Source organism: Channa argus, chromosome 6 (genome assembly GCF_033026475.1).
Source record: "Channa argus isolate prfri chromosome 6, Channa argus male v1.0, whole genome shotgun sequence".
Lineage (NCBI taxonomy): Eukaryota > Metazoa > Chordata > Actinopteri > Anabantiformes > Channidae > Channa > Channa argus.
Window position 1 is genome coordinate 513,453 of NC_090202.1, and position 16,462 is coordinate 529,914.

General features: G+C 39.2%; 1 protein-coding gene across 2 annotated transcripts; it reads left to right on the plus strand.

Annotated features, from left to right (window-relative positions):
• The first annotated feature begins 1,355 nt into the window (after window positions 1-1,355).
• gal3st2 (galactose-3-O-sulfotransferase 2) lies at window positions 1,356-16,207 on the plus strand. 2 transcript variants are annotated; one of them, XM_067508491.1, is made up of 4 exons: window positions 1,356-1,867; window positions 10,493-10,597; window positions 11,114-11,789; window positions 12,438-16,207. In XM_067508491.1, the coding sequence occupies exons 1-4, from the start codon at window positions 1,806-1,808 to the stop codon at window positions 13,425-13,427; spliced, it is 1,833 nt and encodes a 610-aa protein (XP_067364592.1). In that variant the 5' UTR covers window positions 1,356-1,805; the 3' UTR covers window positions 13,428-16,207. The 2 variants fall into 2 exon arrangements, with proteins under 2 accessions (XP_067364592.1, XP_067364593.1); XM_067508492.1 differs by having other exon boundaries at window positions 11,126-11,789.
• The last annotated feature ends 255 nt before the right edge of the window (window positions 16,208-16,462 follow it).

Here is a 16,462-nt window from a genome sequence, read left to right on the forward strand (position 1 = left end):
TTTTGTACTTTAAGTAAAATGCAGGTAATCTGCTAAGTACTTTTTCTTCTGTAAAATATTTGTAGTGGTACTTGTACTTTCACATGAGTACCTAGTTTGTGTGCTGGCACCACCTCTTCACACAGTGCATTACATTTTGCTGTGTAGCTGCAGACTGCTCAGAGCAGCCATGCTGAGCCTCATCCTCCATGACATTATGAAGACCACCTATGGTGATGTTGTGGCCAATCTGTGTTTTTGCAGGGCGGAACATTCACCAGTGTTTATCAGGGCTGGGTACCTAGTAGTCTTACATACCAGGAGCCTCATACAGTAACCAACATGTGTAGTTTTCTAAATCAAATCTAAATCTTCAATGAAGAAAACATATTACAAATGATTGAATCGAGACTTTTTTAAAACAATAACGTGACTAAAGATGTCAATCATGTCTTAAGTTTGTGTCACAGGACTGAAAGTTTTGGACAGAGCGTATTGAGACTGTTTTGTGGAGCTTCTGTTTCATGTCAGGAATGACCTTTTGAGTATAAAGTTTAAGCCAGAATGGAACAGATCTTTAAAAGTGATCTTTAACATACAAAGTTTTAACAACTAGTTCGATGACACCTGAGCATTGTTGACATTTAAACATTTTTTCTTTGCTCTCATAACTTTGCAGCACAGTGGGACATCAGATATTCTTACTTTAAACCTTAGACCCCAGTGCTTCCCATCATTTGGACTGAAAAGCTCTTAAAGCTTATGTGTGTAAATGAACGGAGCACCAAGAACTTGGCCTGTGGACCCATGTTGTTGAGCCATAACTTGTGGGGTTTTCCCATGTCCACAAGAAGGACTGAGTAAGGCTTACGCTTGTTAAATAAACACAGACTGAGCAACCACAGCCTGGCCACCGAGACTGCTGGACATGAATCAAACAAGAGGACAACTTCGGTCACATCCTTTGACAGATTTTGCTATAAGTCAGATACCAAAATAGACTGAAATACACGCAGACGTTGGAGAAAGAGTGACAGTGAACTGGAGGCAGCAGCATCTGTCAGTGCATGTCAGAACCTGAGGGGACCCTCAAAATCTGAGTGTACACACACACACACACACACACACACACACACACACACACACACACACGACCGGCAGGAAAGTACAGAGGCTGTGTTCCATAGGTTGGATGTCAGATTATATGTTTGAAATTGGAGTCATGTCAACAAATGTAACAGTTTTCCTACATGTAGCTCTGTCAGCCTCGTTGCCTTCACACATAATGATACAAAGTAGAATATGATCTGGTCTCTCATCAGTCTGAGGGTGCTGAACACTAATTTACATCCTCTGTTCTGAGTGGACAGCTTTTTCCTGACGCGCCTGACGCACCAACATTGTCAACCACTTGTCTCCACACGTCCTTCTTTCCTCCGTCCTACTAATTCTCTTTAGTAAAGACTCGCACCGCTCAGCTTCTCCTTTCTCCTCCAGGCTCTTTAAATTCCTTCAGGTGGGGCTGTGATCACCTCGGTCTCCGCTGGAATCAAGATGAAGGTGACTCGCGCGCTCACCTGGCCGTCGTACATTTGCATCAAGTTGCGCTTTTCTCAACTTTCTCCTGTGAGATTGTTTTTTGTTTTTTGAGTTTGGAAAAGCCACGTTTCATCCACACTGAGGATCAGCTGTGACTGAAGCAGCGTTTTGAATCCGAACGTGTGAACGACACAGAGCTACGGAGAGGGAAAGGGAGGGGGGGACGCAGACAGGACTGGGATCGAGGTGACAGACGGAGCTGGAGCCGTGACGGGGGCTTTGCGGAGATGCTGTCCCCACCGAGGAGATGGAGATGGATCCGAGACCAGCCTGTGAGCTCGGTAACCTCGTAAGTAAACTCATGTTCTGTCCTCTAAAGCCTAGACCCGCAAGAATAGCTCAAGTAGTGAGTGTGTGTGTGTGTGTGTGTGTGTGTGTGTGTGTGTGTGTGTGAGTGTGTGAGAGAGAGAGAGACAGAGACAATCGCTCAGCTCTTCTGTTACAACAGGCATCAGCAGCGAGCGATCGGCGCTAGAATGAGCCTGATGTTAGGTCTTCTTACTGGGAACACTTGAGATGGACTTCGGTCGTCATGAATTGCGTTTTAGTATCATTTAAATCTTCAGATCTTCCATATGTTTTAGGAGAATTCACGCCTCTTCACTTTTTGCGTGCTTTGCTGTTATTTCGGTTGAGTTTAAAATAGATCCAATGGACATGTGGCCCATGACTTCAGGTTTATCCAACACAGTATCCAACTACTAAAAACAGTAACAACGTCAGCTTTTGATGGTTAATAGGCCTTTTAAATTTCTGTGAAACCAATAAGACATGTTAACAGGGGCGGGTCTAGAAACGTTTTATGGGGTGGCCAGACTGGTGTTGGGAGGGGGCACAATTAGAAAAACAACTCTAAACATTACGTTATATTCGATAAAAAAAAAAAAAAACTTTAAAGCTAATGAAAAGAAATATTGAATTCTAATGAACTGTATACTTATGTATTTTATGTATTTATATATCTAAATCTAGAGATCATTTTTAAGGCCAATACTAGAAATGTTGTGATTGATGGGTGTATATATACTCAAGGGTTAGTTTTAGGAATGTCCCAATACTACACGCTAAGTACCAGCACAAGTAGTTAGTTAGTAACTAGGTTTTAAGACTTCCACACAACAGAGTTTGTATTCAGTCATCACCAATTATTTTAAAACAGCTCTACACTAGAGACATTTTTCCACCTCTATCTACCTGTGGAGGTTAACATGGTATCAGGTGTAGTATGCCTGATATTTGTATCAAGTTAGTTTAGGGCAAGAAATGCAAGAAATGTTAGCTGGCCTATCCCACGCAGTTCACTCCGTTTCATACAAGAATACCCGTCATATACGGGTTATGTTTGTGTCCAAAATACTGTATAACCACTCATTTACACTATGCTAAAGCTGACCAAAAAATATTTTAATTATTTTAAACGCGTGATTTCATATATACTATGACTGAACAGCTAATTTCGTCAAGATTAGCTGTGACTTTCTGAGTTTAGATTTTCTTCGTGCTGCTATTAGCTCTTACCAGCAGTTTATCAGCATGAAGTCCAGCAGTGGTGAAAAGTACATTTACTTAAGTAAAGTAGAAAGTAGAAATGCCTTAAAATTCTACCAAAGTACTGTATTTAAGGGTTTCCATTTTCTACTATGTAACTAAATTGCTGGGGCAAATATGATACTACAGCTAGTTGTCAGAATCTAACACAACACAATACAGCATACAGTAATCATGGACTTTATTTTAGGATAATTGTTAGATTCAAAGCATATGATCATGAAATCAGTGTATAAGGTCATTAAATTGAGCTTTATGATTATCGGCTTCACATTAGGTGATGAACACATTAACAATAATATTCATTGTAAACCAATAAAATTATATTCACTGATGTGAAATGAGTATGTTTTTGAGCTAATACTTGCATTACATCATCAACATAGGATTTGTACTTGTAACAGATCTGAGATCTTCTTCCACCACTATGGGCTAATGATACAGTCAGTATCTTATTCCCTTTGGCAATACATAGCAACTCCACCGAATTAGAGTTATTTCCTGTGAACTTCAATTTCAGACAGACCTCAAATGGGTCATAGATACAAAGAGATACTGGATGGATTCGGTCCAGGCAGCTATAAGGTGGACATGCATATGTGCAAATGTTTTCCTGCTGAAGCACTTTAATGTCTTCTAAACATGAATGAAAACACATTTTAGGAAAAGGATTAGGGAACTAGTGCCCAAATCAAAAGGCCAAATCAGCGTCTCGCGCTGCTGATGTCACTCACCTGGGTGCAGATACTGGATTCCACACAGAGTGAAATGTTAGCCTCTCAGCATCACATTACATTGCTGATGGGATGACGTGTAACTGTAGTCCGCGTTGTGTGGATGTGGGTTGGTATCGTTACTTTGAGTCCAGCTAAAGTCAAACAGGGCTACAGGCTTGACCCACAAACTTTTTTATCCAAGGCAGAACACACACTTCAGGTCTCTGTCATGTTATCTAACACTGGCTGCTCGGGTGACAGCACAGACTACACTTTCCACTGATGTTTTCTCTTTGGTTACAGGAGGAAAGGCCATTTCTCAGCTAAACTCACTTTTTAACTACAGTAATTTGGAAATGTGTCTGTGTGTGTGTATGTTTTTTTATCCACAAGGATGAGACAGTATTAAGGAGACCATTGCCCAGTATTCTACCAGATTGTAATAGTGTCTTTCTTTTTAGTTATTCAGTGCCTCTGTGTAGTCGTTTTGTACTTTTTTGTGTTATTTGGAGTCTCCAAGGGCCCCGTGACCCTTTTATCCCCGAGCCTGTGCCTGGTAGGCCTGTTTATTAATCACCACAAAGTTACTTTATCATCTGCTTGGAAACTTGCGTCAAAGCTGTCACTTTAAGGTTTTCCTGGGGAGATGCTGTTTCTCCAGTTAGCTGGAGATGTTTTTAAATTAACATTCACTTTCATCTGATTTGCTTTTTGCAATCCACTCTGGTGTTTTTGTTTTCCTTAGTTTTGATTGGTGGAAAGGTATCGTCAGTAATTCCCCTCACAGATGTTTCATATTAAAAGCCTCTCAGCAGCTGAAAGGACAGTTCCTTTCTTTCATGGTAGGCTGTCAATGTGAATCTGCAGCGACTAGAAATAATTATAGACTGAAACTAGGTCTGGGAGAATGCATCACTGAAATTGACAACTGGATCCTTTAGAGTGATGATGGACTGTATTGCTCTTTTTGTCTAAGTATAGCTCAGACTGCTTGCAGTTTGTGTGGAGTAAAGCATCTTCCCTCACAGACAATCTTTGGCCATGTAAAGATGATGGCCAGCTAAAAATAGCATGTTTACTAGGGATGTCCCGATTCCACTTTTTCCCAGACTGACTACATTATATATAATATATTTGAATATTCGCTGATACACGGTACTGATGCAAGTAACTAAACAGTTTTGCCTTTAGTGTTTGTTGGTAGACAGTAAATCGTCGTTGTAGTTTTAGGGTGAAATTCCAGGTGGAGAAGCGTGGACAGCATGGACTGTAGAGTCTACACAGAAATATGAATTAATTTTAACTAACTGTTCTACTTAACAAAGCAAACTTCAAGTGAAGGTCTAGTTACTGTATATAACCATCGTCACGGATGTCAGTTGCAATTATCAAACATTTTGAAAAGACTCTTAAGACACTTAGTGTGACTGTAGTAACTAGATTTTTAGACTTTGGCATAGCAGAGGTTGTATTCAGTTTTACTATTGTCATCATCAATTAAGTTTAAACACGTCTAAACCACAGGTATTTTTCCACATAATTCTAACTGCGAAGGCTGACGTGGTATTGGGCACAGTATCAGAGAAGTTTTAAAAGTACAAGTACAAGTACACAAAGACAGGATCGGGCCTGATACCCAGTACTGGTAGCATTACTGATAAATAAATAAAATGTTTAACATAAATATTATGTACATTTAAGGTGGAATAATATATTTTATCACAATAGAAATTTGTAACACTTGCAACCAGGAGGTACCTTCTCCCCAACTGTTTATTATTATTGGTTTCTGACTGTTTGGAGTTAAAAATGATATATGAGTTACGCGTTTAACATTTGACACTAAACAAACACAATATTAGATTATTAAAATGCTCACTAATTTATTATATTTTACTTTTATGGCACCACAAATCTAAATTGTTTTATTGCCCAGCCCATAGTAAACGTTGGAATTCAGTGTAACGCTTCTCACTGAAGTCAGTAATTGAGCTGTTTCAAATCCCACTGACAGCTGATTTCACGTTCGCTCCACATTCCATATCAAGACTCCAGTGTTTAGTTTAGATCATAAATGTGATTTCCCCAGTCAGGGTGACCTGGCTCTGTAGATATCCGTATATGTCTAGGAACAGATTAGATACACCAACCATACCACCTCACATGCTCGCTGCCCAGAGCGAAATGCACAGAATTGAGAGCTGATTCAGACTTCGTACCTGGAGCTATCACTTTACTCACACACTAAGGTTAAAAGTTCATGTGTGTTTGTGTGAGCTGCTGAGCATGGCCTGGAGGAGAAGCAGGCCCAACTGCAGATGTTGCTGTTGCCCAGGGAAACCTCTATGAAGTCTGAAATGGCATGTGGTCGTACTTTACATATTTGCTGACCCGTGTCAAAGCAAATAGTGTTTAATGCATTTAAGTAGCTGGCACTTAGGGGTTCAGGTTCATTTCCATAGAGTTGGAGATCTGACATATGCTTTCGTTATCTCAGCTGAATCATGGGCTTAGTGTGTGTTTTGTACTGAACACATGCACATTAAAACTGGCTACACACACCACGATTTAAAAAGCTGTGCATTTGGCTTTTATTCCCTCTGCCCTCAAGGAATAGTTCAAAGGACGAAGCACAAACAGGATTCCACAGCAGTCTTTAATGAAATCATTTGCATCTGACATTCAAGAGCAAGTTTACAACTCCAACTGTTCTCTTCCCCTCATGCATCTTTCTGCCTTATACACTGTGCACATAACATCATCATCATCATAATTATCCTCCTCATCATCATCATTCCAATTGAAGTTAGTACTGAAGCCTTTTGGATTTGCGGCCACTAACAGCCTTGGGAAAACTATCATCTGGATGACTGAGAATCTCCACAGACCTTCCTCAAAACTAATTGTACAATTGTGAATCTACAAAGTGTTTAGTACTTAAATCAACATGTTACAAACAGTGATCAACCATATGATGCTATATTTTCAGCCCAATGAGGAAGTAATGCATGCAGAATTTTGGGTCAAGTGGGTGAATTTAGAAATCACAGAAGTTGCTGATTTCTCCCCTTTTTCAAACGTTTTACACTTATTGACTTTCTGGTAATGTGTTATAGATACATTTTTGATCTATTTGTAGTTAGTATTATAACTTTTTCTGTTATAACATTGTTTTGTACTCAGTAGTTTTTTCATTAACCAATAGTTTTCTAATGATTTGTTTTACAAAAAAACTTTGCTGAATTTAAAAAGATGATCCACAATACTCTGTTAACATGCGAGTGGAGACATTTCTGATTTGGTTTTAATAAAGTAAATGATCCAATTTCAACATTATTTTAGTCTCTAAGATTTCATGTTACCGTTTTCCCACCAAATGTTATAGACACCATTCATCATTAAGAATTTAAAAACCATAGATTTTTCCTTTGAAAAATATGTTAATAATGTTTTAGTAGTTTTCTTTAGGAAACCATCAAACAAGAATACATTGTTTATATTCCCATTAGCCAATTTATTAGAATAGCTCTCATTTGTATTAATATGAGCTGTACAGAAAACCTAGTGCTAATGTAGTTATGAGATTGAGGCAGTATATATATAGTTGGATTGAAAATGAAGTAGAAAGACTGTTAATGGTGTTAAATGCCCACGTGAGTGTCCCAGTAAGAGGTGTTCTGATTCAGGTGTGGAGGTGCATCATGCTTTATACATTATTCTCCTTTAGGATAGGAATTGCACATTGGCATATTATGAACTCTGCTCCTAATCTTACATTTTTGTTGTAGGATATTGTCTTTAAACGTGCCTCTAATATCCATCATCTTATAAATAGAGCCGACCTCCTAAGGAATCCTACCAACTGTTTGTCAGCCATTCCTGGTGCATAATGCAGCGTTTCTTGCTGTGCATCATATTTTGTCTTCATCCTCACGCTGCTAAAAAATCTCATTTTAAAAGGTATTATTACATGTTGCACAAAAGATGTCAGTGACATGATCAAATGTCTTTGTGGTTTGGCTTACGTTGGAAAAACATTTAAAAATTAATATCCCAGCACAGCAGCAGCATACATTACATACTAATGACCAAAAGAATCCTGTGGCTGTGCGTTTTCATGTGTTGAAACAAAATCTGTCTACACTGAGATACATTGGGATTCAATGGGGAAAACTTCGAAAAGGGGAGGAAGCATCAACCATATTCTCAACACCCTGTCAACTAAAGGTTCAAACTTCGATTTCGATCTCGAAACCATTTTTGTGAGACTTTGAGATTCTGGTGCTAAATTTACATACACTATATTGCCAAAAGTATTGGCTCACCTGCCTTTAGACCCATATGAACTTTAGTGACATCCCATTCTTAATCCATAGGGTTTGAAGCTTCAATAATACTTTTTGTTATATTTAGCTGATGATTTTTAAGAATTGTTTCATTTCACTTAATTCGTTTAATACCAGAATCAACATTTCAACACTAATTTTATTACATTTTAATGTTTCTTATATAGAAAAATGTGGCTTTAGTAATTTTGAACAGCTTTAAACATGTGAGGGACATGAATGGTTATTTTGATTACACATATTCATCTCTCCCGAACTCGTTAAGGACTCAGTTTGCAGCTGGTTGAATGTTCTTGCACTGACTACTTTCTTCAGACTAACTTGCTGCTGCTGTAAATCAGAGACGGTGTCTCAGCATTGTTCTCATGAGTGTATTTGGGGGATTCTGGCTAACCAAATGTCTACTTTCTTTTCCATCTGGAGCTGTGGTTGAGCTGCTGAGCTCTGTTTACTGAAAGCTCCGACTGTGCTGAAACAGTAAACCAACAAATGACAAAGCCAGTGACCAGAGTTCAGTGTGGAAGCAGACGTGAACTTGCCCCAGATATTTCCTTCTAGAGCTTGGACTTTTGACTTAATAAAGATGCTGAGACTACAATGTGTAGATAAATTCTATAGCTATTGTTTAGTAGAACTATTAGAAAGTGAACTACTGCAGGTACAAAATAGGACCTTTATGTCCTTTAACTGTAAAGAATCATAGATTTATTTGAGACGGGTCTCTGGTGGGGAATTGAAAACATGTCATCCTCCCTTCACCACTGCTCTCCAGCAGACATACAGTGCTGTTTTCATTGATTATTCCAGTCACTTCCACTCTGATATTCAGTGTTTCCTCCAGAAATCTATCTGTACAAGGCTGCTAGACTTGCTAGAGATTTTTGAAGAAGTTTTATTTCTCAACCCACAGGCTTCTTTAATTCTCAGCCCGAGGGTATTTGAGAGGCAACACATCCCATGTGTTAGCATCAAAAAGCACTTTTAGAAATACAATGACCTAGATGACTGAGAATCTCTACAGACACCGGGACTGAAAACTATGTGATACACAATTTAGGTCACAAAGAAACAGAACAAATGGACAAGAATTGAACAGTATTGGCTTACAGCTTCCGAGCAGAGCCCAGCAAGTTAGAGAGGTGAAGTGTGTGTGTGTGTGTGTGTGTGTGTGAGTGACTGTGTTGTGTTTATACTAACTGTACCCACAGTTGTTGAGTGCTTCCAGGACTTCATCTTGGCAGATGAGGCTGAATATGACTCCGACAATAAATCCACACAGTGACACAGATACAGGCTGTTAGTGTTAGTGTTAACACAGCGATATATGCGTCAGTGTGTTGGAGGTTGTGGGTAGATACAATATACAAAAAGCATTTATTTGGTAGTTTTCAACCTGCTGAATGAATCATACAGCATATATATTTTCTTTAGCTGTAACATCAACCCAGCTTAAGGATTGTAATACTGCATAGGCAGCAGTCCATAGCGTGATATTTTCACTACTACCAAATCTGGTAGTAGTTTCAGAAAAAATCTCAGAAAATAAGTGACATTAGTGTTCCTTTAAGAGTACACCTGCTTGTCACTGGGGCTGTGCTCTCTACAAAGTCACTTCAACACAATATCTCAGCATGGCCTCAAGGGAATTTTTATGATATCTGGCACAAACATCACTGGGATTCATATATGATCTGAATCTGTCTCTGAAGAGTCTGAGGAAGCATTTCTTGATGATCGTGTCAAATAAAAGCGAGTCTATTTTTCCTGTTATTGTAAGTAAAGTAAATAAATGTAAGTAGTATAGAATAGAGGATTGATTTTAGAATTTGTTTGTCATTAAAGATTTGCGATGGGCGAATAGAACAGAAATGTGAAAGGAACCAAAAATCCAACACAATGAATATTTGTGTTCCGAGAGTATTTGTTGGCAAGACACTGTGGACGGAGACTGTTGTTCTGTCACTCTGAAAATGGAAAGTTCAATCCATTATAGTTTGATATATTCTTTCACCCAGAAATAGCTTGACTTCTTGGAAGAGCTGTGATGGCAAAAGGTTATTCATGCTGTCATTACTTTGCTGTGAACCAATTCTCCTGGTAGGACTGTCAAAAACACTTTTCAGATCCAGTTCAAGCAAGAAATAGTGAGTGCACAATGCAAACAAAATATCATGAGCCTTTTTTTCTGGATTACAGCTGAGCAACGGCAGCTGAAAAGGATAATGATTAGAAAAATAGTCATCTTAATCAAATATTAACATTTATCACGCTGACTCAAATCATCTATGTGTGTCTACCCTGCAGGTGTGTGAGGAGAGCACTGTGCAGCAGACATCACTACCTGTTGATACTGCTTGTCCTGCTTGTGGTCTGCATTGCCATTCAGACCTTTGTCGCTCACCAGGCCAGGTAAAGTCACAGTCACTGTAAAGCACTGAAGTCTCCAAGTTGTGCACAAATATTAATTACAAACCTCAGCCCAACGTCGCCTGAGGTTTTTAAGTTTTCACGGTGTTAATAAAGAACCAATAACAGTAATATTATAAAAAGGGAGATAGCACAGTAGCAGAAAAAAAGTGCATATTTTAAATGCTACATATGGGGCAGTTAAACCATTGGTGCTTTGCTCATTGTCTTTTGAATGCATAGTAAGATTTATTCATGCTACCTGAAATGACCTATGATTAACTGACCACGGTGTTGTGTCCAAAAGCACATTCCATTTATAGTGAGAAATCCCAAGAATCCTGTGAGTGATGGATTCAGAGGAAATAATGAATAAGAGATTTAAAGTAAAGTCTTTTTTCAGTCTTTCAAGTGTTTTTTTTTCAAAACCAAGGCAAGGCAAATTAATTTTGTCATGAGAATGTGTTGTGAAATATTTCAATGCTGTACATCATATTACATCATACTGACTGTGTTTAGGACTTCTTCCAGTGACAAGCTGACAGGACACCCACATCTGAGATTCACTGTCAACAAACAGTACCTGTTTTCTACTCTGCAAAATGCTCAGAAAGGCCTCCATTCTGAGTCCTCGCTAGCAATAAAGCAGGATGCCTGGTCACAACGAACTGCAGAACCTCATCATCAGAGGGGGGCATATGGAAAGGCATCAGCTAATATTCTCTTGAGACATGTGGATAAAATCATCAACCTTGCTACAGGCGTTCAAACAGAGTCAGGAAAAGTTTCATCTGGAAAATTGCGTCTGTCCAAACATGGAAACAAGCTGGGTCTTGGACTTACAGGTTCTTTTGTCCTCTATAGTTCAAGGAACGATTTAACTGCAGACACAGACAAACAAATTAGTCACACTCCCACTCCATCTAGTTTACACAGATTCCATGCTAAAGCAACCTGCCAACCAAAGTCCCACATTGTTTTCCTTAAGACGCACAAAACAGCCAGCAGCACCATCTTGAACATCCTGTACCGCTATGGTGAAAGCAGGAACTTGACCTTTGCCCTCCCCCTTAACAAACACAGCCAGTTGTTTTACCCATTTCGTTTTGCATCACACTTTGTAGAAGGCGTAAGCAATCGACGTGTAAGAGAGTTCCACATCATGTGCAACCACATGAGGTTTAGGAAATCTGAGGTAAGTGTCACTATAATATGAGTATTATGATGTTTTTGATGAATTAACAGCCCACTGTGGACTCCACATGGAGAATTTAAAAAAGTATACAAAAGAGTGGATGCAAAAAAATAATAAAACATTGAGGAATAATTAGATTACTTTACCCTTGAGCCCAGCCAACATGTTCATGTGGACTCCACATTTTTCTATGACGGGCTGACATTTGAACAACTTGAATGATGTCCAAAAATGTGTCCACCAAAGGGACAAGCTATCTTTTGGTGAACTCAGTTTCTTAATTTGTGTTTCCACCGCAGAAACCAGAGTCTAAATTTAGCCGTACCCCCACCCCCACGACCCCCACCAAAGAAAGAAAAGGCCCCACATGAAACGTTTTTTTACATATACTGATGAAAAGTGGACCACAGTTTGCATCAAGTAGATAATTAGTAGAGCACAAAATATGTCAGCAGTAAAATTGACCTCGATCATTGACCATTTAGTTGCCCAATTGGGCCTTAAATGCCAAAGCCCTTACCCACATAGGGTCCGATGTCAGCCTTAGAGATTATTAAAAGATCCATTGTAAGTTTCTTTAGATTTCTTACCAATAAAACCACATTTGTTTTAAATAACTCGTTGTTGTTTTTTTATTCTTTGTCCCAGGTAGCTAAAGTAATGCCTGAGGATAGCTTCTACTTTTCCATTCTGAGGCATCCTGTGGCCATGATGGAGTCAATCTTTATCTACTACAGGAGCATCCCTGCCTTCCACAGGGCTCATAGCCTGGATGAATTTCTAGACAGCAATGGGAGAAACTACAACTCATCAGTGACCAACAATCACTATGCTCACAATATCCTGGCCTTTGACTTTGGCTTTGACAACAACGTTACAGCGGATGCTAAAGACATTGAGGAGAAATCCAGCTTGGCTATTGTAGCCATTGAACGGGAATTCCACCTTATTCTTATCTCTGAATACTTTGATGAGTCCATGATCTTGCTCAAACATGCCCTCTGCTGGTCCCTAGAAGACGTAGTTTCCTTTAAGCTCAACAGTCGCAGTGAACGAACTCGTCGTCCACTTTTACCCAACACTGCAGAGAAAATCAAGCGGTGGAATGCTTTAGACTGGAAGATTTACCTGCACTTTAACACAACTTTCTGGCACAAAGTGGATACTCTGGTTGGAAGAGAGCAAATGGAGAGGGAAATCTCTCAACTGAGAGTGCTGCAGGCTGAGCTTGCAAAAACCTGCTTGAAAGATGGCGGGGCAGTCGATCCGTCCCAAATTAAAGATGCTGGACTGAAGCCGTTCCAGTATGGAGCAGCTGTCATACAGGGCTATAACCTAAACCCACACATAGACAGGCAAACCAAAGCCAAATGCCAGAGACTTATAACTCCCGAACTGCAGTACACAGACCGTCTGTACACTCAGCAGTTCCCCGACCTAGCTGCTAAGCTTAGACAAGCAACAAGGATGGTTCCTGCACAGCGTCAACATTCAGACAGGACCGGCATGATGGCAATGGCCTTGGGCAGAGAAGCCCATCACAGACAGTTCAAAAGACGCACATTCTCAAATCAAAAGGCCCCTACAAGTGCCCTGTTAACACATACAGAATCGAATAACAGAATAAATATGCCATGAATAATAAGTGTGATTGCCACTCTGGCACATTCCATGTTTGTACTGCAGGATACACAAAGGCAGCTCTTGTGTCATATACTTAAGTACTATAGGTTCTAATGGAAATACTAGCTGCTTTATGCTTGAAAGTTCTCAAAGATGGCAGTGATGATTATAAACCAAAAAAATGAATAAACAATAGAACAACACAATGTAGGATTTGAGTTGCTGTAGCCTCACCAGTAGTGAAGCTAAAAATGTGAAGGTGGTGCTAAAAATATGGCCATAGTGTGTAAGAGGGAAATGATTCCCTCTCTTTTCATTATGAATATCTGCTGCAACTTTCCTCTTTTCTGACCCTGTTATCAGGTTGACATTGTTTGTCTAGTGGCTTCCAAATTAGGATTGACCATGACAGAATATCCATGTCATTTACCCCCTCCAGTTACTAAAAGTGTCTGACCAGTTCTGGGCAGCACGGTGGTTGAGTGGTTAGTGCCACTGCCTAGAACGTCCTGAGTTTAAATCCCTGGCTGGCTGCAGGAAACCCATCCAAGCACAGGGAAAACAGACAAAATCATGCATGTTAGGCTAACGGGTGACTCTAAATGCCCATAGGTGTGAATGTGATTGTGTATGGGTTTCTGTCTGTGTATGTCTCTCTGTGTTGGTCCTGAGAAAGGTGTACCTGGCGTTCTACCCAATGACAGCTGGGATAGGCTCCAGTTCCACCCTGACCTTGAACAGGATAAGCACTTACAGATAATGGATGGATGGATGCTAGCTGAAACATGAGATCTGAAACCAAAGTTATATACTGTAGCTTTAATGGAAACCCGACCAACAGTGTGCCTTGTCATGGGCCAAAGTCATGTTTGAGGACCCCCCTTAAGTTCGCCCAACAATTCGTACTTGGCCTCTCCATAAGACTAACATTTCTGTTTGGAAACCACTTGTTTCTAGCTTAGACTCTAAGCTTAGTGTCAATCCCTTGCTTGCTTGCTTGCATTCATTTTACTCTCTACCTTTACATGCCCATGCCTTCCAGAGTCGTCTTTAGAGGTGCTGGCACCACCAGGTATCATGGTGGGGATTGTGGGTTTTTGAAGATGCGCAGTGTTTGGTTTCTACAAAATACGTATAGAGCTCCAGTCTAACCAATTTTGATCTCATCAGTTTATTGACCCCTCTCCCAAATGGCTTCAGAGTCTCCCCCATGCCTTATGACAAGCACTAGCTGGGATTTAATATACCAATGTGCCACTCTCCCATAACTCATTGAGAGGAGTAAAATGTGTCTTGCTGGCCTCCCCTTGTCACCTTTTCCTAGGGTCAATTAGACAGATTTATACCTGTGCCATATTCCCTCCATTTTTTAAAAGATGGATTTTTCTGTCCTCCAAGGTTTATTGTTGACACTGTTCTGTTTTTTGTTAAAAAGCTAAGTTAAATAGAACATGATTAAATGTAGGAAAAAAGTAAAAGGTGAAAACCTCCAAAGAGCATAAGTCATTTTTATGGGTACATCTAATCCAACAATAAATTCCACATTTCTAAAGTAATCTAGCAGCAAAAACTGTGCAGACATAAGAGATGAGGAGCAGATAAGAGTAGTTTGAGGACCACAGGGTCACCTCAGTAAAACCAGTAGAGTACAACAGGGAGGCAGAAGACCAGAGAAAACTAGATTTAGTTTACCTACATATTAATGTTATGGCCGATCTGCTATGGTTCCATCATAAATCATAATGAATTTAATAATAAATCAGTGATTACTATAACTCAGACATTATTTTTATTAGATAACAATCCAATGAAGGGAAAAGGTCTATTGTGCTGTATTAGCTGTTTATTGCATACAGTTGGAAATTAATCTCACACATACTACACACCGCAGTTCAGAATACAAACTAGTTATTATAGACATGAATTGATTGCTGTATGGTCGTCCAAGGTACAGGTTCAAAGATGGTCATGACCTCGACTTCTGTATGCAGGTCTGTTATTTCGCTGAAGTCTTTCAAATGACCACAACAAGATGCAAAATTAGTAGAAATAGACAAAATGGCAGCAACAATAAGACAAGTGAAAAATAGAAATACATTTTTTTGGAGGTGACCTGGCAGGGTTTGGGCTACTGAACATTGAGCACTGCTAGGCTAGAAACTGTAATTTATGCTAAGCTATGCTAAAAACAGACCGACTCCAACACACTAAACACACTGACATGGTCGATATCCTTCTTCTCAACTGTTGGGAAGCACAATAGTATCTTTCTGTTCAGAATCTGTTTCATATTACTTTTAATTATAGTCTGCATATGTCTGTGAATTCAGGTTTATTAATACTGACATGAGATTTTATATATTATACATATATCATATATAATATATAAATATATTTATTTCTAATTCATTTGGGTGGAAGACTTTTTTTCTTGAGTCAATAAACCATTTTGCTCTGCTGTGTCCTCATTGAAGTCTTAATTATGACCTGAGTGATTGAAGCCTGTGAAGAGATTTTACTGAATAAGTCACATCAACACAAATCTCCTGACTTTTTTCATTAGAGTAGTGATAACAATGCAGTGATGACAGACAGCAGGAACAAAGGTATAATTTACCGTGTTTTAATTCTTAAAAGACTAAATTATAATTGTATTTAATTTATGTTTTCACAGTGCTTCTTCACTAATGTAATGGCACTAAACACACACATCTTAAACCTCTTCTGTAAAGGACTTGTGATTATTTAAAATGATGTTGATCAGTTATGCACACAATAAACCATATATATATATATATATACAGTTTCTTTCATTTCTACTGTATATGTCTGTTAGACACAGTCCCTTCAGAGGATCATTTGCTTCTAGCCCGTTAGGCAGGTTTTGTTTATTTTAGTAACAACAGCAAACCACGTTCTGCATGTACAACAACATGGCTCAGTAGTAAAAGAATCCAGGTGCTAAACTGGCCTTCAGTGCAGATCGGTGTCCCACTGAAAGATTTGCTCAGCTGGAATCTTAGATTAACCAAGAACGGGGACAAAAATTT

What these genes read in the sequence shown, in the direction of transcription:
- gal3st2 (XM_067508491.1), top strand. Translation starts at nt 1,806, where the DNA reads ATGCTGTCCCCACCGAGGAGATGGAGATGGATCCGAGACCAGCCTGTG. An exon ending in CCTGTGAGCTCGGTAACCTC is followed by an intron (nt 1,868 to 10,492) that starts GTAAGTAAACTC and finishes TCTACCCTGCAG; the next exon opens with GTGTGTGAGGAGAGCACTGT. An exon ending in TGAGGTTTAGGAAATCTGAG is followed by an intron (nt 11,790 to 12,437) that starts GTAAGTGTCACT and finishes TCTTTGTCCCAG; the next exon opens with GTAGCTAAAGTAATGCCTGA.